This window comes from Alligator sinensis, unplaced genomic scaffold, assembly GCF_000455745.1.
Source record: "Alligator sinensis unplaced genomic scaffold, ASM45574v1 scaffold405_1, whole genome shotgun sequence".
Lineage (NCBI taxonomy): Eukaryota > Metazoa > Chordata > Crocodylia > Alligatoridae > Alligator > Alligator sinensis.
Genome location: NW_005842738.1, coordinates 218,528 through 243,588, shown reverse-complemented (window position 1 = coordinate 243,588; position 25,061 = coordinate 218,528). Strand labels below are relative to the sequence as shown.

Sequence of the window (25,061 nt, the reverse complement as noted above, 5' to 3'; positions counted from 1 at the left end):
GCAGCCCCCGCAGCCAAGAGCCAGGGGCTCTGTCTGCGTGGAGCCCGGAACCAGGGGCTCCGTCTGGGTGGCCGTCTCTGAGGTGCCAGAGGGGGGGGGGCCACAATGCCCGAGGAGACCCTCGGGGTGCGGTGCGTGCCCATCCATGTCATGCCTCTGGTAGGCTGGCTACGGCTGGGGCGCTCTGGCAGGGTCCGGGGCCCTCCCGTGCGAACTCCGCACTAACTCACGCACCGGCAGAGAAGCGTGACTGTTTGCGCAGCCTGTTTGCGAGGCTCCCTGGGGGGCTGGGCGAAGTAGGGGCCTGGGCGGGGCTTGACCTGGCCCGGCTCCACTCAGCCACCTCCTCCCACTCACTAAGGGGTTAGTCCCCTCTCTCCACGGGCCCCGCTTACCCCGGCTGTGCTGGGGGTCGGCGGGGGGCTCCGCGGCTGCTGGAGGGTTTTGGGGGGCTTCGGGGGAGCGGGCGCGCAGCAAGCTTTCACCCGCGCATCTCTCGCCGCTTCCGAGCCTAACTGGAGAACTAACTGGAGAACTAACTGGAGAACTAACTGGAGAACTAACTGGAGAACTAACTGGAGAACTAGTTCTTAAAACTACACAAACAACCCTCTCATATAACTGTCAGACACAATGACTCAAAACACTAAGGATACCCTAACTTGCTACAGGGGGGAGAGATCAGGAGGATGGAGGGCACAATCCACATCCTACCGCTGCCGTGAAAACAGAGTAATTGTTAAAATTACACTTAAGAAATGCAAAGAAAGGGACCATCTCTACCTCCCCTCCCCCCGCTACAGTCCATAAGGAATCTGACTAGGGTAAAGTTACTTTTTGATCTCAAGTGCGGGAATCAGTGAGGCCTTAAGCAGAGGAGCAAGATGTTCTAACCAGAAACCTCCGTGGAGCAGGGGTTGGTTTTGTTTTGCTTTGCTTTTTATATAGCCAGCAGAAGCATCAGCACATGCTAGTCAAAAATCCCCAGCAGTAGCTGCAGCCACCCCTAGAGGTGTACCGATACATCAGTCCAATATCAGATCGGCACCGATATAAAGAAAAATGTCCGTATCAGAAACCGGCCATATCAGGCTGATAAGAACAGCCCATGCACGCACACAGCCGCAGAGCAGGCAGCGAGGAGCACAGCCCAGCAGCTTGGAGAGCTGCATGCAGCTGCTAAATCTGGTGTGGTGGAAGAGGAGGGGGGAAGGGGATTTAGGCCCCTGTGGATAGAGGAGTGGGGGTGGGGCAAGGGCTTCCCAGCCGGGGTGAAGTGGGCGCAAGACATGGCTGTGGCTCATCCATGCCGGGGGGGGGCGGCGCCCACTGTTCATCTAAGAACCACTGGCAGTATTTGCCTGCATGTCTGGTGGCTCCCGCCACCACTCATCTGGGATGGGAGGGCATGTACCCCAATATCTGCGCGGGGCAAGGCAGACTGGGCTGGGAAGGGTCCCACACAGCCCGAGCCCGCAGCTGCAGCCAGCCTGGCACACCACACCCCACCCCACCCCGTGCAGGTCCAGGAACACATGCCCCCTCCCCCATGCCCTCCTGGCCAAGCAGAGGTAGCAGCGGCGGGGAGCCACTGGATGAGCAGGCGAGTGGCAGACAAGCCGCGGGCCAAGCGGTGGGAGCTGCCCCCACCATATGAGCCAGGGCTTCATACCTTGCCTGCCCCACTCCAGCTGGGCAGCGCTTGCCCCAGGCCCACTCTTCCCTCACCACAGGCATCTTGATCTGTCCCCACCCCACACCCCTTCCCCCACACCAGACTTGCCAGCAACACACACCTCTCCAAGCTGCCAGGCTGGCATCGGCCAATATACCTCCTTAAAAAATCAACTATTAGTATCTGCCCCAAAAATCTCTATTAGCGCACCCCTAGCTACCACCCAATGCTTCTGTACCAACTCACGCAGTATACCCTCAGAATTGATGTTCCAAACTTATGAGCTGTCTCACCAAGTCATTGTAACGCCAAATCACACCATTATTTTCTTCACAGGCTATGACCTCCACTTTATAGTGTTTGCTGCCCATACTCCTTGCTTTTATATACATGCAACTGAATTATTTTCCATTTCGACCTACTTGTCTCCCTTTTGGGCTCCTTTCTGTTCTCCTATGGTTCTGTTCAATTTATATCTTAACAGCAGCATTGGTGCTGTTGTTTGAAGACACGAATTGTCATAGCTGTCCACCTTACTACTGGAAGTTGAACATGGTTAGTGCTTTCTCCAGCTATATTTCAAATGGAGTATCTCAATTTTCCCAGAATGGCTTCTATCTCTACATATACACACTTTAAACTACAGTGGAAACTTGCTTTAACAAGAAAAACACAGTGCCATTAAAAGGTCACATTTAAATAGTAGAGCTATTAGTGTCAGAAATTTCTAAACCTAGTAATTACAAAAATATTTATCTTGTACATTCAGTAAAAGGAAGGCTAGCACTATTAAATAAGGAACCTGATGGCTAATGAAGATTCCAATTCTGTCCTGGTGAGGTCCTGTTTGTCAGTTTGCTTCCTTGAAGTAGGTAGCTTATAAATGGCTGAAAGTGTGGAAATAATTTAAAATTGAAAGAGCTTCCCCCCACACCCTCTAAGGAGAAGGGGTTGGATATGGGGCAGCAAAGAGAAATAGTACTTTCAACATTCAGAAAGCAACCAGAAAAAAGGAAACTGAACAAGAAGCATTCTTACTCTTAGTGAAACAAGAGTGGAACATCAATCAAGAAGATAATAGCTATCTATCCGTTTTGATCAATTGGGCAACTAGCTTTTGGGAGGCAGAGGGCATAGTTCCCCTTTCTTATGGTAAACAACTTGTTTCCACATTGGAATGGCAAAAACAAAAGAGGTAAGAGTTACAAGCATGGCACAAAGATAAACTCAGAATTTGGTTGTTCCAGGTGCCCCTTAGGTTATTTCCAGTCTATGTCTCAAACAATTCCCAGTCACCTTTTTGCAGATGTTTTAATAAATGGAAAATAAGAACAACATGGGGAAATATTCCCCTATATTAAAAGCAAACTCCAATCGTAATAATTGGAATGTTTATACTTTACACTAGGGTGTATTAAGTCAATGAAGTCAGCCAGGCTTACTTCAATCATTGGCTACTCAAGTAGCATTTTTCTAATATTTTTTTGCCCTCTACTCGAAAAGTTTTCACATGGACATTTATGCTATTACATATCTCGAGGTAAAAGGTCCCTTTTTAAAGCTTTTATCCTTGCTTTTAAATTTCAGAACTATGTTTCTAGGGTTTTAACACTGGAAATTGTTGATTAATACTTACGCTTTCAGCTCAGCAAATCTCACTAGGATACGAGCATAGCTCTTATTTTGACTATATTTTTCTGCAGGTAGTGCAGCAACCGCTTGACTGTAACGACCAATTAATCTATTCAATAAGCCCACATCAGCCTGTGGGATGCCCTTCTTTTCCAACTTAAGCAAGAAACTCAGCCAGTCTTCGGGATGGGGGAGAAAAGAAAACAAGATACTTTAGAGTCAGATATATGACAATATGGCATTTGCAACAGATATAAACCATTTGCACATATTGACAAATGTGTAAGATTAGTTTAAAATATAAAACTAGTTTAGGATACAGCTTCTGAAGAAGCGACTCTGGGTAGCATTAACAAACAAAGCTGAAATTTGACATTTGTCTTCAGCATGCCTTTCAGTCTTTAGTCTAAAGAACTGTAAGAACTTGAGCTTTTTACGTAAGAGCTCTCTCCAATTAATTGCTGCAGCATGAACAGCAAAATGACAACAGAAAGACAAAGTTACATACCTGTTGAATCAACTGACACTTTGGTGAAATTGAATTCATCAGTGACATTGTCTTCGTTTTTGTATTTACTTTTCAGGTCTCTGACTCTGTTCATGATTGAGGCGATTGTCGGTCCCCCTTCACTTAAATCCTCTTCCTCCATCTGTAGACACAAAAATAAAAGGCAATATTACTACTGCAAAGCTCTACTGCCCTCAAAAGTTTAACTGGAGGCTACTTAGGAAAGCTTTACATCTTTCCTCCTAATATTAGTTTTGCAAGTGAGTTATATATCCATATCTACTTCAGTTCAGCCCATCAAGAGAGGCTGCCAATACTGCTATACTGTGAGCACCTTAGTGGAATGCAACTCCTATGAGCAGAGTTCTTTCACCAGTGTTAGCTAAGCCACCTGTAGAAAAAGTCAACCTCCACTCCTTTGTTCTGTAGATGCCACCCTAGATACTTATTATTTAAATACTTGTTTTGATTTTTATAATGCTTTTAAAATTAATAGCTATTTTTATTGCATCAACAGTATCTATAAATAGTCATTTGGTACTATTTCCTAAACAGTTGACATATTTTAATACTCTCCGACTATGCTCCGGTTATTGGATCAGTATCAGGCAACATGCCTAATGAATAATTGGCTATCTGAGTCAGTGAAGAAAATCTCTATCAGTGCACCCCTAATATTATGCAATGTGTAGCAGGGGCCCAAGTTGCATAAACTCTGTTAATTCCTTGTTGGTTTATGGCAGTGGCCTCCAACCTTTTTATGGTAAAGATCAATTTCTGAAAGTTAAGGGCACCCCAGGATCTATCGTGCTCTCTGCCCCCCCCCAAAGTGAGACATGTCCCATCGCTGGGCGGGCAAGGGGGAGAGGCTCAGCCAAAATAGTGTAGAAATAACAGTATAACACTAGGTGGCAGGGGAAATGGGTAGGGCCGCAGAGAATCTGGGCTGTGGGCTCTGGGTGGCTGCAGCAAAGGAGGAAGGGCATGCACGCAGCTATGATCGCAAACCAGATCCCACACCAGATCCCACGTGCACCCAAGGGGCCACTCAACCCTTCTGCACCCCTGGTTGTCCCAATGGTGTGGGGGTAGGGGGGCTCCCGCCACTGGGCACAGCCCAGTGGAGGCCCCAGGGGCCCCTACCACTCCCCCAACCCTGTGCTCGGGGTACAGCAGGCAGTGCACAGCACCAATTGCCTCCAACCTGAGCATGGAGAGGTGGCACAGGTCTCCCCCCCACCCTTCCACTGGGCTGTGCCCCGCGGCAGGGGGCGCGGCAGGAGCGCCCCCCCCCCCCAACCCACCATGCTCCTGAATGAGCAGATCTTCCCATACTGAGTCTGCTGCTACACTGAGCTGCACCAGCCCAGCAGCTGGATGCGCGCACACCCAACTATTCGCAGCCCAGGATCAACCTAAAGATGCTCTGGGATCAACCAATTGATCATGAGCCCCAGGTTGCTGACCACTGGTTTATGTGGCTGAAGTCACCATGAAAGGATGCAGCCTAACACTGAAAGTAAGACTTGATCACAGCACAATAAATTAGAAATAAAAGGCTAACGAAGAGATAAGGGGATATGCGTCAAGACTGGGAGGAGGCAGGAGTGGGGCAGGGAGAAAGAATAAATATCATCTTCCACAAATCTCTTCCTCAGTCTATACAAGAGCCAAGAGAGAGGTCAGAGTTCAACATCTAAAGTTTTGCTTTTAAAAGAAATAAAATGTGTTACTCTACTCTAACTGTAGGATGAGGATGTTTTACAAGGTTATTATTAAGAGGCTTTTGCTGTTTTAGCGTTTACTACCTTATGTAAGAGATAAGTATTCTTGATGAGCAAGGACAGGTTTAACCTTTCCCTGGCATCTCCATTTTAAGCAAAATAGAGCTATATATTCTCAGAGGCACCTACTCCAGATTCAAAGATGCAACAGAATCATTCACACGTGCCAGTTTATTAGCAAAGCAGCTATTTAAAATAGATATATTGGACATAATGAACATGTGGCCACATGCCTGTTTTCAGATTTTTACCACAGAAGCTTGGCAAATTATAATGGACCAGCCCCATCTATCCTATATCCAGGGAGAAGAGGTGTATAACCTAGGGCCCCATCTACACATTACATGTAAGATGTGATTACCTGGTTAATCACGACTTAAGTTGTGACCCAGCCACAGGTTCAATAAATTAATAATATGATAAACAAGGAATAAGCCACAAAGTTATTCCATCAAAAAAGTGTAATAACTTTGTAACTCATTCTTATCACCCCATTAATCGAACATGTGGCCAGGTACTCCCTTGTCACTGGGAGCCCCACCAGCTGATGGAGTTCCCAGCTGCAGGGGTGTATCACGCACTGCAACAGCTGTAAGCCCCACAGATGACAGCTCACAGATGTAACTTACAGGATGCTGCCCCAGCTACAAGCCTTGTCAGCTATGGGAGCTTGCTACTGGCTGGTGCAGGGGGAGCCCAGGATTGTGATAATCAGGCTCCTGGCAACAAAGCTCCTCTGAACCTGGACTTGCTGGGCTGTATCACTAAGTCTGCCACACAGACTTGATCCACATGTTGCAGAAGATTCAGCAGAATTCTGGCGAGGATTTTACCAGCTATTGACAGCAAGGAGATGCCCAGATAGTTCTCACAGGATTGTCTTTTGCCTTTCTGCTTGTACAATTGGACAATGGGTGCATCCCTTGTACTCCTTGAGTCCACGTTGACTGGAAGAATTCAGTCAGTTTCAGAGCAATGTGCAAGCCTCCAGCCTTGTAGATCTCTGCTGGTACAGCAGCTGCTTCAAGTGCTTTACCATTTGACAGCAGGTTAATTGCTTCCAGTCTCAGTCAGAGTTGGGGAATCAGCAAGAGATATGACTTCAGATAATAGGCAAATCATATGAACCATTCCCAGTCACCAGTGGAGTCGGGGGGGGCAACCCTCTTCAGTAGGATGTTCTCTGCCATACTTACAGATGCCTTTTGTGACTGTGACACTGGGATTGACATCAGATACAGAACAATGGCAAGGTCCTCAATTTAAGGAGATTACAGACGAAAACTCAATTATAATAAGAAGTGACTGCTCGTGATCTTCCATTTGCTGATGGCTGTTCCCCAGATGCGAGTCTGACACGCAGCTGAGTATGGGCCATTTCTCCTCAGCTTGTGACAATTTTGGTCTCACAATCAACACTAAGACTGAAGTGATGCACCAGGAAAACTTTACATAGAGCCTGCCATCACAGTGAAGGACCAAACGCTCCAGGCTGTGGACAAGTTCACCTATCTCGGCAGTGCACTGTCACATGCAGTTCACATTGATGAAACCAATGCCAGAATTGCCAAAGCAAGTGTGACCTTCGGCAAACAATGTACAAATACGTGGGAGTGCAGAGGCATCAATCAGTCAACAAATAAATCTGAAGGTCTACATAGCTAATCCTGATGTATTTAATCAACACTTGACAGGTGTTGCCAATCTTCACGTATGTATGCAAAACTTGGACGGTGTACAGACACTATGCTGGGCGCGTTTACATGAGATGCTACATCACCATAGCACATGTAGCATCTCAAAATAATCATGCACCACCAGGACGACGCTGTGTCAGTAGATACTGTGCAGTCATTTAGTACTTGCTGTACTAGATGCGCAGTCAGGGGCATGTATAGATGTGCCCACTATGAAGCTGAACCACTTTCTCATGGTCTGTATGAGAAGACTAATGAAGATAAGATGGCAAGACAAGGTCCCAGACACCGAGGATCTCACGCAGGCAGGCATTCCAAGCATCCACACTGTTGATGAAAGTCACAGATGAGATGGGCAGGCCATGCCAGCAGGATGTCAGATGGCCAATTGCCCAAGAAGATCTTCTACAGTGAGCTAAAGGAGGAAAAGCACTCTCAGGGAGGCCAGAAGAAATGTTTCAAGGACTCCGTGAAATCACCCCAAAACATTTCCACATTCACCTAAAGTCTTGGGAAGATCTCACTCAAGATTGTTCCATTTGGTGAAGCCTCATTCATACTAGAGCTACAGTCTACGAGTGGAGGAGAGCTGCTGATGCAGAGTAGAAGTGCAAACACAGTAAATCTCACAGGAGCAGCACGTCTGCAGTTGATCAAAGACCCCAAAATGGCATCTCTTGCTCAGTGCGCTACAGACGGTTCAAAGCACAAGTTGACCTGATCAGCCACTCACATGCTCACAGAAACCAAACCAGCCAGTGATGTCATGGTCATCTTCAAATTCGAAGGACCAACAGCAACATATCTAGATCTTTCAGTTCTTCAAAGATTGCATGTTTACTATCAGCAAAATGTTTACCCTCCTTGGCCATGTCATGAGCTACAACAGAGCTGATCAATGCAGAAGCTTTGCTGCCTTGGACAATATTTTTAAAACTGACAGTTTTACAAGGCCTTTCACATCAGCTCTAGTTTCTTTTGGCCATCACCAACAAACCTTTGAGAACTAGGACTTGTATCATAAACCTGCTGCATATTGTATTCCTTTGTGACTAATCTTTTGCTTCCTAATAAAAGCACAACACTATCGTACTGTTCTGGAACAAATGTAGGCTTCACTGTATTTCTCCTAAAACTTTTTTTTGGTCAACTACATGGCCAACTACTAGCACTCTTCTCCATGACCAACAGATATAGAGTCTGACTACTTACCAACTCTGGGAATGCCTCTTAAGCTCAGATGCATGAACATGCTTGGGTAAGCCTGCCACACCCAACCCTCATCCCAAACTATTTGGAAGCCTGCTACCAAGGTTATTGCTGGCTACAAGCAAACAGGAGTTCCCAACATTTTGTCCCTGAAGAGCCATTTCAAAATGGTCAGTCCTTGATGTGACGAGCCTGACTAAAAACTCAGATACAGTATTATGACATGTGCAGGGAGCGTATAAGTGAAACAAGGTAGATGTTTTTATCATGAGTTTAACTTCTAAAGAGTACTGCTGGGCCACAGGCTTCATGAAAGGGGCTTGCAGGCTGCATTTGGCCCACAGACCATACTTTGAGAAGCATGGCTCTATAGGGACCAAAGATGTTAAACTGCAGTACTTATAAGCCATCAGTGAAATGGAGTTGGAAGAGGAACTGTACACAGGCACAGGAATGAAAGTGCATGAAAATTAAGAGCCGGCATTTTCTGAGGGATATCTTTAGTATCACGACTGCCTCAAGCCTGAGGACCACAAGCCCACACAAACTACAGAGGAAACTGACTTCAGTCTAAGCCTGCACAGCACTTGCATTATGTTGTCCCCAGAAATAGTCTAATTGATTTCAACAATACTAACCATATAAGCAAAAATGAGTACGAATTTTTAAGTACTCTGCAGATCAAGCAGTCACTCAACCGGCATCCTGCGCAAGGTGGAGGCAGGGAGGAGTGGGAGTGCGCTTCCCTCCCCCCGCCCAGCGCGCAGCTCCGGGGCCCAGAGACTCAAGGCCGGGCTTGGGGAAGAGGACGCCCAGCTGCCATCAGCAGTGGCAACACCCGAGCCGAGCCGGCTCGCCCCAAACGTCCCAACTGCCGGATCAGGGCCGCGCCTTGAGAGAGGTCTAGGACCGCTCCCGCCCTCCGAGACCGGCGGCCCCGCGGGGCAGACACGGCTGCGCCCAGCTCAGCCCCCATCCGCGCGAGGCGGGAGCCCACCTTGCCCGCGGGCCCTCCGGCCGGGCCGCACTCACCGTGGGCCGCTCCGGAGCCGCTGAGAGAAGCGAGCGCGCGACCCACCGCGTTTGAATTTGGCGACTCTTCTCTCCTCCCTGCTGGTCCACTCCCTGCTGCAGGGGCCCGTGCCCCCTCATTATTCCGAGCGTGGTCTCGCCCTCCAGGCCGCGCAAGCGCAGCGTTGACCTGGAGCGCGACTCCTTGCCCTGCACGGCTCTCCTCCGCGCGCGCTGGGGGCGTGGCCTCGCTCCCTGCCTCGCCCGGGGCTGAGAATAAATAACAAACTCGTCGCTTGTTTTCCTTAAAGCTACTCCTGTCCGCTACAGCCACAGAGGAAAGTCCGTTTCCACCCTCTGTAATTGCCCTTTAGGTATCAAATCCCCACTCCCTCTCCTCTGCTCCGGACTGACCTGGTTGAACAGCTAGATCTCAAGCGGGGTGCGGGAACACCTCCCAGAATGGCACGTCACAACCTAGCGCTTCAAAGCTGGGCCCTTGGCAGCAGGGGTGCAGATGGGGAGATGCCTCGTCACCAGGGATCCTGGTTTTCTCGGATTAAAAAATAATCCCCAATTTGCAGTTTAAAAAGTAACCCCAAATCCACATTTTTCTGTGATATGTGGAAGGTGTGGGCAGAGACAGAGGCTGAACACAGGCCTCCATCTCTGCCCTACCTTTGGGGCTAGGCCAGCTCCCCCGCAGCAGGGGTGCAGATGGGGAGATGCCTCGTCACCAGGGATCCTGGTTTTCTCGGATTAAAAAATAATCCCCAATTTGCAGTTTAAAAAGTAACCCCAAATCCACATTTTTCTGTGATATGTGGAAGGTGTGGGCAGAGACAGAGGCTGAACACAGGCCTCCATCTCTGCCCTACCTTTGGGGCTAGGCCAGCTCCCCCTTTCCCCCACTCCACCACGGGTCCAGGCCGGGCTCCCCCCAACCTCCCCGCCGCTGTTGCAGGGGCCCGGCCCGGCCCCCCCCCCCCCCCCCCGCCGCTGTTGCAGAGCCGGGTCCGCCCGTCCTGCCACCATTTTGGGGCTCGGCTAGGCCTAGAGTGCCCCCCCCCATACCATTCATTTTAGGGCCAGGCTGGGCCCAATCCGCCCCCCACACACCTTGTTCGCCACTGTTTCAGAGCCAGGCCGCTCCCCACAACCCTCCGTTTGCAGGCTGGGCCAGGCGCCCCCCCCCCCTCCCCTGCCGCCATTTCAGGGCCGAGCCCACTCCTCCTATCCCCCTACCACCCCGCATTGGCCCAGGTGTGGTACTCCCCAGCCCCCACCACCTCAGCAGGCCAGCTTCTCCCCCCCGCAACTTGGGCCTGCTCCTCCTCTCCCCCTTGCTGCCCTCGCATCAGCCTGGGCCCACTGCTCCTCCTCCCCTGTATCAGGAGGGAGCAGCTTGGCACAAAGAGGAGGGCCAGCAGTGCTGGGCAAATATGGAAGAGGGGGCCCATCTATAGGGAGCAGGGGGGCACAAGGCCAGTGCTGCCCTCGGCCCCGCCCCCCACAGCGTCCTGACCCTGCTCTCCCCTGTGCTGCCGCCACCACCTCCAAAGAGCAAGGGGGGAGGAGGGGGCTGGCCGCGCCCTCCCGTTCCACCCACTCCATTGCCACCGCCTCTAGGGAGCAGAGCAGTGGGAGTGAGGCCAGCCACATGGGCCTCGTCCCCCACCCGCTCCATCCCATGTCCCCACCATCACAGCGGCACTCCAGCACACCACTGACTCCTGTCCAAATGCTGTATTCACACTCTGATTGGTTGTTTCCGTCAGCTAATCAAAGTACAAATAAAGCATTATGAAAAAAAGACAGACAGACTAAGGCTTTTATAATATTAGAGTAATAGTAGTGTTTCATTTAAATCTCAGAAAATGTGGATTTGGGGTTACTTCTTTAACTGAAAATTGGGGATTTTTTTTAAATCAGAGAAAACCAGGATCTCTGCTCATCACATATAAAACACCACATTATTTATGCAGTTAAAAATAAATTACAAGCTTTACTAATAGGCAAGAGGCCTAGGTCTGTACTCTTCATTTTAAGATGGAAGCAAAAAGTACAACTTGATTGGAGTGAGTTAAAAACAGTCTGCAGGCTATGAAATAGGAGCTTTGTTACCAGGAGCGGCTAACAGACCAAGGAATTGCAGAAGGCTAGCTTGATTGGTGGAACATCAAGACCATTAAAAAGAGGACACAGTCTTAACACCTGTGGAATTAAGAGTTTAGAAGGGATCAAGTGGATTATAATTATAATGAAGTCAAGTGACTACATTGCCTGACTAGAAGTAATGCTGCCACTTCCAGGCAGTCAATTTTGAACTTTGGGTGGAGCAAGAATAGTAGGTTATTAAATCAATGTGACAGTAGTAAAGCCCTTGCAATCTGGCCCTCTGCTGCTGGCTGCAAATCTCCACCTTCCAGAGCACTCATGCCACCTATGCTTACCCTCACCACTGATGCTCAGTTTCTGCAATGAAGTTATGTGCAGGCAAGAGACAGCAGCAGGAAGCACTGTGGAGGGGGGTGATATAGACTGGGGCTAAGTACAGAGTCAAAAAGCCCAAGGTTGAATCAATTTAATCTTTGCAGGTTAGTCTGAAAACCAGGAGTGCTCATCCTTGCCCCCCTGCTCTGTCCTCAGCATCATGGTGGTGTAAGGCGGGACCTAGAACCCTCTACTCGGAGACAATAAGAAGAAGAGAATGCTACATGAAAAATGCCCATCTGCAATGATAAGGAGGAGACAGTCTCGGATAAAGGGGGCTTGAAAACAAAAGACGAAACAGAGTACTGGGTTAAAGGGCTCATTAAAATACTAAAAATCACACCCCTGGGTGGGGAAAAAGTACGCTAATGAAACACACATGTATGTAAATGAGATACATGGCTAAAACACAGGTATAGAGACATGCTCAGTAAAGAACTTCTTGCGTCACTCACTTATAACCAATCATCAAACAAGCACGCTTGCGAATGCTTGAAAACTCCTGTATAAAAGATGCTTAGAAATAGTAATCTGGTGTGCTTGTTAAATGAATTATTCCGCTTGCACCTTTTATTGCAAACAATAAACCTTCTTTGTACTTTCACCCCTGGTATCTTTATTGGCCTTTGCATACCGGGCACGATCCCAGACTTGAGCTGGGGCACAACAGCGGCACTCGGCCATGCCGCCACCACTGCCGCTGGTCCAGAATGCTGTTGGAGCACTATGATTGGTTGATTCAGACAACCAACCAGAGTGTGAATAAAGTATTATGGACAAAGACAGACCGACTGAGGCTTTTATAATATTAGAATGCTTAGAGTCAAACAGGGAGGTGTCTTGTGACTTTAATCACCCTGAGGCTTAGGCAACAGCCGACTGGGGAATTTGAGAGAGCAATTTCGGAATTAGACACTAAATCCTCAAGTCCTGCTTTAAGCACCTAAGTCCTTTACTGGATATAATATAAAGTAACTACATGGAACTTTATCAAGGTAGAAGTGCAAAAAGTACTTTCCTGCATTAAAACAGGATGCTAGCAGTGCGCATCTCTCCCTAGCTTTTGCCTAAGTCATAGTATAGGGTGCTCTGGGTTTTGTTTTGTTTTTTTAATAGTTCCCTGTGGCTATTGGCTACCACTCATGGTAAATGATAGCATTAAAATACAGGTTACTGGACTTGGTGCCCCAGCAAGCCCCTTCCAGTCCTATGTTCCTATGGGCCTAAACTAGCCAAGAGATAGAAAACAATGCATAGGATGGTCAGGAACAGTGCTCTGGAAGCTATTGATCTGGAAAGAGGAGGAACAGTGAGGTGGCAACATTTGCAAATCTTTCTGTAATATTATTTAGTTTAGATTAGAAAAATACTATAAGGAACAACATGGGGTTAGAGAAATTCTGACAAATACAAAACAACCCACTTATGAAGATTAAATTAAATTTAATTAAATTATGTGTTTTGATGGACTTAAAGGAAACATACAAGTTAAAAAAAAAAACCCAGGGTATTATTTTATACCAATAGTTTAGTAAAAAACACTACTCAATACAAATTGCCTGTCAAACAGGCAAACAAAACATTAAGATACACCTGGCAATTTGGCTAAAAGGTGGGTGGTCCCTTCTTTGTCAAGCCATCCCTGGTTGTGGTTTTTCTGCAACTAAAGATGGAAATGCAGAATTTAGGCTTATGCAGAATTTAGATGCTTTCCAGGACAGATCAGGATTGAAATAACATGCAAGTGAAATAGGTGCCTTTGTTGAACCTTTGAGCCTGCTTAGAAGGCCAAAATGGAGATAGGTAAGAAATTGGGATGCCCAGGTGGCATAGTTGCTTCTGTGTAGGGTGAATTAGGTTCATATGTATTGCTTTAGATGCCTAAAAGCTGTATACATGCCTTGGAGAGGTAATTTTAATGCAATACCAGTTCTAGGTCTTTGGCCTCCTTCTACTGCCTTTGACCTGTAAATCCAACCCCCTGCAAGTTTCTAAAAATTGATCCACTGCTCATTTACCAGAGTCCTCTTTGGTACCTGAATATGCCAAGAATTTAAGTCTCTCCTGCTCCTCTTCCAGCTCAGGTGGGGACTCTTCCAGCCCTTAGTCCTGCCAGTGCCATCTTAGAGGAATTACTAGCTCCAAGTCACATGTTGAATGTTTGTAGCAGATCCGGATAACTCATCTCTTTTCTGAAAGGAAGTTTAGGGTACTATCAAAGCTGGACCCCCAAGGATGGGTATGTAGGGAGCAGGCCTCAGGCCCCAGCCTGGAGCTGTTACCACCCAGCAACCCAACCCCATGATCCCAGCCTCACCCACCCCTCCCAATCCTAAACACTGCTCCCCGCCCAGCCACAGCTCCATAGGGAGTTTTGGCAATTTGTTGCAAGGGGGAGGAAGTCACTGGCTGGGTCAACACAGCTCATCAAAATTCCCCATGTGGCCCTCTGGCCCAAGTATTTACCCATCCCTGATCTAGGTTTAACTGGAATACCAGCTCAGTTTCCCTCGTCGGAAACTGGAATCCTAATATAATACCAGCATTACTTGTTGACGTGAAAGGGAAGCCACATTTTAGGATCCCATGATTTGTCTGCGTTAGGTGGAAAAATTGATACTGGAATGGAATATCCTTGGTACAGTCCTAGTTGTTTACAAATAATTTACAAAGTCCTGCTTTTCTTATGCAGGTAGAATCAAATGAAAAGAATTAGCTTCTTTGCTCATAGCTCAAAGCCCAAATGAGCCAGAACTCAACTCAAAACACCTCTCCCAGTTTTTCTTGTGGCTATTCTCTCTGGTTGTCTAGCTTTTCACTACTTTTCTGTGTGGCAGACTTAGTGATACAGCCCAGCAAGTCCAGGTTCAGAGGAGCTTTGTTGTGAATGGTGGAGCACATCCGCCAATCAGGTGATTGCTGGGAGTGGCTGGCCCTGCCCCTGCCCGGGGGAGGGGGACGTGCAAAAAGCCCCAGACCTGATTGAAGCCTGCACCTTGCAGGTCTGACAGCACTCTGGGGCCAGAGCCTCTGGAGAGAATGAAAGGAGCAGCATGCCCAGCACGCGGCAGACACGACAGGGGATGACGAAAAGAACGGAGCTTAGGTGGGCTGGGAGAGCTGCCAGCAGAGCGAATGCCCCTGAAGGGCTTCTGAAGACTTCCTGTGGCGGCGTGGAGTAGCAGTCAGCTCCAGCACTCAATGCGCAGCACAGCACACAGGACAAAACCCTGGGAGCAGTGCCAGGCAGCTTGCGTCTCCAGCCACTCTGTCCACAAGCAGTGCACAGAGCTCAGACCCTGGGAGCTTCTCTGGGCAGCTCAGATCTGCAACCCCGGCATGAGGCCGGAACCTTGGTGCACATGACAGTGCATGGGGCCAGAAGGGCCCTGGAACGTGGTGCAGGCAACACTGCACAGAGGATCCAGAAGGGGACTGAGCCCCTGTGCTTGCACGAGGCGGGCCAGGCCTCCGGCCACCAGCAGAAGGAGAAGCCCTCGGTGTACATGACGGTGCACAGGGCCACCAGTAGCCAAAAGGGGAAGCATCTCAACCTGAGGAGGACCATTCATCTGGGCCCACCCCAGAGTCATGAGTGCCAGGGGAAAAGGGTCCCACATGGGAGAGGCAATACCCCATACCTAGCCAGGGAAACCCTGCGAGTTACATGTTCTTCTATGGGAGGGGTGAGTGATCCCAAGGGCTATTCGGGGCTTCCCCATTAGTTCCTTTGACACTGACAGAGCTCTAGGGCCTGGACCTTGGGATCCTTTAATAAGTTCACTTTATTGCTAGTATTGTGCACCTCAAATTTTGTGACAGTGCCTCATATTTTGTTGTTCCTGTGAAATTTATAATTGTTGATTCATGTACATATGGCTCCCTGAAATCCACACTGAAACCTCTTCCCTGCTACCCTCTTGTTTCATACCTGTTCCCCTTCGATTCACACTTACCTGTACTGATTGATTATTTACCCATGTGTTATTTGTGCCTGTCTGCGTTAATTCATAATTTACCTGTTCCTGAGTGGAACCCCGAGTGGTAGTATACATATTAAATACATATATAGAGAGAAAGAGACACACACACACACACACACACACACACACACACACACACACACACACACACACACGTATATATATTCTTTTGATTCAGCTCTCAGCATAGATAAGTTGTATATTAGTAAATATGTTCATTAGTTTACCTCTTCTGACATTATATATAGATAAGATATTCTGTGCCCTGGCCTGACTTTATGGGGGATAGAGGGAATTGACTGACAGCTGCAGATCCCTCACAGCACTCATGCCTAGCCACCTATACCTTCTGTTTGGAAGAGAAGAGCACCATCTACACAGAGCCTACTACTTCTACAAGGCTTTGTTAAATTTACTAGGCCTTATTACATACAAGGCCTCACCAATCTTTGACTTTCATTAGGCTCTTAACAACAACATATAGCTTCATATTTGAACAAATGACAGAAAAACACTTGGTCTAATTTTCACAGCATTCAGCAAGCACCTTAGACACAATTTTCAGCTGTCACACTCCATCCCTTGCTTGCTGAAGCACTGTGATAGCTACAGTTGAGATGCTAAAGCTACATGCGCTACATCAGGGAATGGGGAGGGATCTTTAAATTTAACTTGCATAGTATGAACAGATTTACGACAACAACGGTTAAAACACCATTTAGCTGTTGCCACTAGGGCAATACAGAGCACTATGATGCTTAAGAAGGTCAGCCATGTTGTTGAAGTGATACCTGGTGACATGCAAGAAGTGCAAATCACATCGTATCATTTACGTGGCTCGGGCACGTTGACAGCCAAACTGATGATCTGCCCACCCTCCCGAGCAAGGAGGGCCAACTGAGTTCCTTGCCAGGCTTTTGCCTCAAGGCTTTGCAGCTTATCTTTTACCTTATTCCAGTCTAACGGTGGCACGTCCACATCTGATACCCATGAGGTGGGTATCGTAAAGTTGAGAGGTATAGTCTCAGAGGAAATTTCTGGACATTTCAGGGCAATAGTATGGTTACTTAATTGCAGCAGAGCAACAACTCAACTCTTAGCTCCTAAGCAACACAAATTGCACGAAGTCCAGGTGGTACCATTTTCATACAGCAAGAGACCTGGTCCTTCCCAACAAACAAGTTGCCCTACTGACGCACATATGACACGTTAGATAGTTCATGTACGCAGGTCATGTTAGGTGGGCTGAGAGGCTATCCTCTCCATAGGGTCCCTAATCCAATTAAGGTGTTACTGATTTGAACTAAGGGGGATAAGTGATGGAGACTTGCGGATAAAGCCTCCTTTTAGTTGTATTAAAGTGGGTACCATTCCACCACACCCCTATGTAGGTATGATTCACAAACCATGTAATAACTTTGTTCCAACCTGTTTCCATCTAGTGGGTTTCACACCATCACTAGTGTGTCATCAGCCATAGGAATGGGAGGGGGTAGATTCTCCCATAAACGCAGTGGCTCAAGAGGCTGAACAGATGCAGAATGCACAATTGGGGGCACAGACTCAGGGGCATTGAGCTCAATAGGGTTTCCCTCAGGAAGTATAGAACAACAAACCCATAAACGAGCAGAGTTACAACAATTACCTCCCCTCCCACAGTTAGTCATTACAGCCTTCAGGTAGGGAATGTAAGATAATAACTGGACCACAAGTGCACTGACAATTACCACCTTGCCAGTCAACTATCCTGTTTCTTCTACTCAGAGACCAGGATTTCATTTGCTCCGGGGTGGTGGGTTTCTTTCAATATGGATACTGCGGCTGGACCACGTGAAGGTCATCTGAGCACGTTTCTAGGGAATGCTCTTCAGGGTCAAGCCACTCCTTTAGGTCTTCAGGAGCAAATTCATTAATATCTAATATCTGGGTAATAAGAAGGATAGTAGCCACGCCCTACCCAGGAAACACAAAAAAGCATTAATAAGAAGAATACAGTTATAACAGTCCACCACTTCATGGTGCCAGTCAATTCAGACAGGTGACAGAGCAGGACTTGTCTTCAGTGGCAGGCTCAATTAGGAATGGCTATGGCTGCATTTGTGGACAGATCAAATCTGTAGTAACAAGACAACAAGGAGCTTGGCTCCCATTAGATGAATCTGACTTAAATCCCCACCATGTATTATGCATACCTTTTGCCAATACTGTCCCCTCCCATTTATCTCCCTGAGGATGCTTCACTACCACCCGATCTCCTGCCTGGAGCTTTCCCAGGTCACCACCCCTAGGTTGCTCTACTGCTGGCTCGCAGGGACCACCCAATCCAAAGGCCTGTTGCATAGGGCTACCTCCCAGACGGGGTCGGTTATTGGCCCAATTGATAGCTCAATCCAGGTGCAAGTCCCAGTCCTTAAGAGCTAGGCCAGCAGCTAACCGCAAATTGCATTTAAGGATGCCATTGGCTCACTCTACCAATCTGTTAGACTGTGGATGGTGTGGGGTGGGAGATGTCCATAACATGCCATGTTTTGTGATCCAGTCATACACAAGATGATTGCGGAAGTGAGAGCCATTATCGCTCTGTAGTTCTGTGGGTGGTGGATACACAGCTAGCAGAGTTTCCAGTGCTGCACAAATATCCTGGGCTGTAGCTCAGGATATTTGTGCACAGGCAAATGTTATTCCTGTGATAACTTCTACAGCTACAAACACATACTGTCGCTTCTGGGAAGTTCGAGGGAGGGGGCTTATGAAATCACATTGCCATACCTGCCACGCTACCTTTCCCCCACGTAATGACAATGGGACAGTTGGGCAAAGTTTTAGTCGCATTTCTTGTGCTTCTTTTTTAGTTACATGAATGCCCCAAGACGTGGCCAGGCGGGCAGTTCCATCACTCCCAGGGTGCCCATGTTGTCAATGTAGCCATTCTGCGGCTCGTTCCCCAGGTGTACAGTGGGAAGAGGAATTGAGCAATGTTAGACTAACTGCTTCATTTTCTTCTTTAAAATACAAGGTTTCAGCGCCCTCTTCCCTTGTTAGCTGATCAACTCAGCTATTCCACGTTGACTCCGGGCCTTCTCCTGCTTTATTCCCGTGTGCTGTACTCACATGTCAGACGTGTGGAGGAAGCTCATCTTGGGCTAACTTCCATAAGGTCTCCCATTCCTTGTGGCTCTAAATGTCCTGTCCTCGTCTTTTAAAGCTTTCCTTGTTCCATAGGGGTAGCCATTTAGTACATCCTTCTACTATCATCCAGGAGTTGCTATAAATATAAGTGGGCTTTACAGGATGTGGACCTTCTACTAATTCCCACACAGCTACGCTGAGCACTACTTTGAGACCGGCATACAGCATGCTTTTTCTGAGGCTTTGTAATACTACTTGCTTGCCATCTTGAATCTTCAAGGTGGCTGCTCTCCAGGCATGACCTCGAGCAGACCTGTCTGTAAACCAGACTTAGATATCAGCTGAGGTCTCCATTTCAGGTGAGAAAGGGGGTGCTTCTTTGATGGGTGAAGGTTCACTACAGCTTGTTTAGTCAGGATAAATGCTAAATCATACTTTCTGTGACTCTTTCAACTAATGCAGGGCGTCCCTTTGGGGTTACTTGTTGGACCTGGCTGAAGAAATAATGAATCCACTTTTGGACCGTGGTGTCTTGGGCTCTTCACCCAGGTGGCAGCTGGCGGTCTGACAGAGCCATTCCAAGAATAGGTATTGGAGTAATGATAACTGTAGGTAATTCTCCCCTTAGCACTTCTGTGGCTTCCAGGGCCACTGCTGTTGCACACAACATTTGTTCTAAGAGAGTATACCTTGCTTCCACCCCTCTCCAGCCTCAGCTCCAGAATCCAAGGGATTTTCCTTCTGCTTCTGAGGATTCTGCCTGCCACAGGCTCCGGTGTGGTCCTCCTTCCAAGACACCTATATGAAGCCAAAGCTCTCCTTCGGGACGTTGTGCTTCTAGGGAGGCATGGACATTTACTGCTTCTTTAAGAGCCTGTAAGGCATATTCATCCTCAGGACCCCGTTCCCATTTAGTCCTCTTCTTACATAGGTTATACAAGGGATGAGCTAAACTCAGGAATGTGCATACGCCAAAAACTGGGTGCTCCCAATTGGGCCTGTAGTTCTTTCACATCAGTTGGGGTCTCTACTACACTCTACAGCCCTTCAGCTGGTATTGTGCCCCCCCCAGAGATTCACACTGGAGCCCTACTTCTTGGATTTTTCAATCAGACAGCGTGAATCTGAAGGTACGCACTCTCTTTTAATGATTCAGAGGCCTTGGTGGCAGCCTCTTTGTCTTGACTGCCCACCATGATGTCATCTATATACTGCTACATGCGTACATCAGGGTACTTTTCTTGGACCTCATGAACTACGGTAGCTAGAACCCCGTAAGCCAGGGTGGGGCTGTGTATCCACCCCTGGGGCAACACGGTGTAGGTATACTGCTGCCCTATCCATGTGAAAACAAATACTGGCCAGTGACTTTCATGGATGGGAATAGCAAAAAAAAAAAAAAACAAAAACAAAAACCAAAAAAAACAAAAAAACCCGTCCTTGATATCAATGGATCCCATCCACACAGGCCCATAACACCAGATGCTTTCTGTTAAGGCTGGTAGTGATGGGATGGCAGCTGTCAAGTGGTCAGTATTAGCATTCAAAGCTCAAAAGTCAATAGTCAGCCACCACCCTCCATTTGGTTTATGCACTGGCCACAAGGGATTGTTATATGGAGAGTGGGTTTGGATAATAGTCCCGTCCTCCAACTGCTGACTGATAATACACTGGATAAGTTGGGTAGCCTCAGGGGGTACTGGGATCGGTGTACTCCTTTCATGGGAGGCAGGGTTAATGGGGTCATGATACATTGAGTTACAGCTGTTATAGTCATTTCTTTTGGTTCCTGGCGAGGCACTGTGCACCCAAACTGCCAATTCTCTTGCCAGAGAGGGTGCAGAGTGAGACAGGGCCACGGAGAGCCCGAGTGCCAGTGAGGCGCTATGTGACACAGGGCTGTGGAGAGCCTGAGGACCAGGGGGCCAAATTGTAACAAGGCCCAACACCAGAAAAGGCTAGAGCCTTGGAGTCAAACCCTGTTTGGTGGGTTTTGGACGGGGCGGCCTAGCTCAAGAAATACTGGGGTCAGGCCCATGTAGGCAAAAGACCCCAACATACAAAATACAATAGGCAGTCTCCCGCTTGCAAGAACATCAACAATAATTTCCATCAAGACGTGGCAGGCGAGTAGAGGGTGGGACATAAGAGCTCCAAAGCAGACTCCAAGGGTGCCCCACGTAAGGTGCAGATTAACAGGGAAGATGGCGTTGGAGAGGGCGACCTGTTACATTGGTGCATTGGACAGGAAACTTCCCACGGTAATATGTACACTGAGACTATGGTTGATCTGAATGAAAGAAAGAACCCTTGGGTCCAAGAAGAAGATGGGACAGACCCAAATCTCATGTTTAAAAAGGCTACAAATGGGATTGGAACTCATGTATCAAGTGGTTCAGGGTCTGCAGAAACAAGCAGAAAGACAGCAGGCATTGATTGAGAGGATGTTGAGAGACATACCGACAAACCAAGCCCCCACCGTGGGCAGTTGTGGGTATGTTGCCTGGGTTTACACTGAACCAAAAGAGGAACAGCCCGCACTTACCATAGATGTGCGGCTTGAGGGACAGAAAACAGAAGCTATGTTAGATATCAGTTCATCCCACATGATAGTGCAGAGAGATATCCTACCAAGAGGGGAGAGCGAAGTGGTGGACCAGGTCACCATTCAGTGTTGGAGCGGGGAATTGCTAAGACAAGATCGAGTATGGGTTACTCTGCAAGTGGGAGAGAAAGTACGCCGAATGTGGGTCGAAGTGGCTGAGCACTTACTGTACCCAGTGATGCTGGGATGTGACTGGCCAGAGCTTTTGACAGTTGTAGCCTAGGCATACAGTTTGGGAGGGGCGACCCCACAATGCTACCCTAGTTGCACTAGGGGGGAAGCCTCTGAGGAGAATACAGAGGTAGAAGGCCCCAGCTGGAGACCACTTGGAGCAGGGAAAGGAGGGTGCAAGACAGTAAGGTCCAAGGCGACATCTGGGGATGCCCATACTAAGAAGCGTTCGCCAGTGAACTTGAAATACCTCTATCAGATGAAGAAGCAGAACAGAAAGTTGATGTGGCACAGTTGTGGGAGGATGAACACTTCAGGTTGGAATAGAGCAGAGGAAAAAGGGGTTTGGTATGCCTTCCAGGAACACCTAGCCCAGCAGAATGGGGAAGTGCTAAGACCAGAGTTGATGCAGACCACCCCATGATTTGAGGTGAGGAACGATCTTCTATATAGAGTTGAATAGGGAAAACACAGGGAAGAGGAAGTAATACAATTGTTGGTACCTCAGTGATACCAAAAGGCCCTACTGAAGGTAGCCCATGAACTCTCTATGGGCAGACATTTGGGATGAGACAAGACCAAGGCTCACATCAGGAGAAGATTTTTTTGGCCAGGGTTAATACGGGAAGTGGCCAAGTACTGCGCATCTTGCCCCGTGTGCCAAAAAGTAGACCCCAGTCATCCTCCAAGAGCTCCGTTAATACCACTACCTTTGGTGGAAGTCCCCTTTGAGCAAGTGGCTGTGGATATTTTGGGGCCACTGCCTAGAAGCAGTTCAGGGCACCAATTTATTTTGGTCCTCCTGGACTATGCGACAAGGTATCCGGAGGCTGTACCCATGCAGACAGTGTTTATACCCAAGGTGGCAGAAGAGTTATTAAAAATATTCTCCAGAGTGGGGCTCCCTAAGGAATTATTGACAGACCAAGGGACAAACTTTACATCTCATGTGTTCGAGGGAGTGAGCAAAACACTGGGCATTAAGCACCTAAAGACCACAGTATAACACCCCGAAACCGATGGACTAGTGGAGCAATTTAACAGGACCCTGATACAGATGAAGAAGTTTGTGGTAGAGAGCCCCCAGAAGTGGGATCAGATGTTGCTGCCCTTGTTGTTTGCAATAAGAGAGGCACCCCTAGCCTCAACAGGATTTTCCCCCTTTGAACTGTTATATGGGTGGCAACCAAGAGGAATTCTTGATTTGGTTAAAAAAGGCTGGGAAGAACAAAGTAAAGACCGGAACCTGGTTCAGTACTTAATACAGCTTAGAGAACACCTGGAATCGGTCCGGAAGGAAGCTCTAGGAAATCTGAGGGAGGCCCAAGAGCGGCAAGCAACCCATTACAATCGAGGAGCTCAAGAAAGCAAGTTCAAAGTAGGAGACCACATACTGGTTCTCTTACCAGATCAGGACAGCAAGTTACTAGCACAATGGCAAGGCCCTTATGAAATAACATGCCAACTTGGGCCTGTAGATTATGAGGTATATCAACCAGACAAGCAAAAGAAAAAAACAGATATACAACATTAACATTCTGAAGCCATGGCAAGAAAGAGAGTGCCTGTTCTTGGCCCTCCAACCAGATGAACCTGAACTAGGACCCTCCCTGAGGGAGAGGGAAGGGGGTAGTGAAGTAGAAGTGGTTCCCCAACTCTCAGAAGAACAGAGACGGCAGGCAAGGGAACTAGTGTGGGAGTATGGAGATGTGTTCCAAAAGGTCCCCAGGGAGGCTCGGGGCATGATACAAAAAAAAGGCCCCCCCCCCCCCGGCCAGGTGATCCACGAGAACTGTAGGCGAATCCCACAACAACTACAAGGCCCGATAAAGGAGGAACATGGGATGATGTTAGAGAGAGGCATAATACAAGAATCCCAAAGTGAGTGGCGCAGTCTCATTGTGGCCGTGCCGAAACCAGATGGAAAAATTAAGCTGTATTGACTTTCGAAAGGTAAACACAGTGGCCAAGTTCGATGCTTATCCAATGCCAAGAGGGGATGAAATGGTGGAGAATATAGGGCAAGCTAGCTCTATCTCCACATTGGATCTAATGAAAGGCTACTGGCAGGTCCCCTTAGCACCCTAGGATCAAGAAAAGACAGCCTTTGCAACACCATGGGGCCTATTCCATTTCCGACGCATGCCATTCGGATTGCATGGGGCTGCTGCGACATTTCAGCGGCTAATGGACAGAGTCCTGGCTTTGCTTGGGGGTTACGCTGCGGCATCTATAGATGACATTATTGTGTATACTGCAGATTGGCCAGGACATTTAACAACATTGCGGGTGGTATTGCAGGACTTAAGGAAGGCAGGATTAACCGCCAACCCAAAGAAGTGTACCATTGGAAAGGAAGAAACACAGTACCTTGGGTTCCAGGTAGGAAGTGGAAAGATACTGGTGGACAAGGTAGAGGCAATAAAGAAGTATCAAACTCCACGAACAAAGAGACGAGTGAGGGCCTTTTTGGAAATGGCAAATTATTATAGGAAATTCATACGTCATTTCACAGACTTAGTAGTGCCTTTAACCGAAATGGTAAAGGCAATGGCTCCAAACAAAGCGAGATGGACACCAGAAGCAGAAGCAGCATTTCAAAAGGTGAAGGAGGCACTGTGTACACAGCCACTACTGTATACACCAGACTTCAACAAACCATTTATGGTATTAACAGATGCGTCCAACTGGGCTATTGGTGGCAGTGTTAGTCCAAATGGAGGAAGGAGAGGAACATCCAATAGCATACATTAGTAGAAAGTTACACCTGCCGGAAAGGAATTATGCGACAATAGAAAAGGAATGCTTGGCAATCAAATGGGCCATAGAAACACTTCGATATTATCTGTTAGGTTGGAAATTTACATTAATTACAGACCATGCCCAGCTGCAATGGCTCCAGAGCATGAAGACCGATAACTCTAGGCTGATTAGATGGGCCCTCAGTCTCCAAACATACTGCTTTGAGGTGGAGCATTGTCTAGGGACTAAGAATGTAAGTGTCAATTTTTTATCTAGACAATATGAAAAGGGTTCAGAGGGGAAGGGAAGCCCCCAGACAAAAGAGAAGAGAGGTGGGGGTGTAACAGGGAACCCTAACCCGGTCACCAGAAAGCAGGCCTGCCCCTTTAAGGCCAGAACTTTCTGGGCATGAAGCGCTGGTA

General features: G+C 47.9%; 1 protein-coding gene across 1 annotated transcript in view; it reads right to left on the bottom strand.

Moving 5' to 3' along the window:
- TTK (TTK protein kinase) overlaps positions 1–25,061 on the bottom strand; it is an 81,888-nt gene that overhangs the window by 49,208 nt on the left and 7,619 nt on the right. The window contains exons 2-5 of the mRNA XM_025216408.1: positions 14,046–14,201; positions 3,812–3,957; positions 3,615–3,632; positions 3,312–3,518 (exon numbers count right to left, since the gene is read on the bottom strand). Coding sequence (XP_025072193.1) covers positions 3,312–3,518; positions 3,615–3,632; positions 3,812–3,957 — 371 coding nt within the window. The 5' untranslated portion in view covers positions 14,046–14,201. The remainder of the gene's footprint in view (positions 1–3,311; positions 3,519–3,614; positions 3,633–3,811; positions 3,958–14,045; positions 14,202–25,061) is intronic.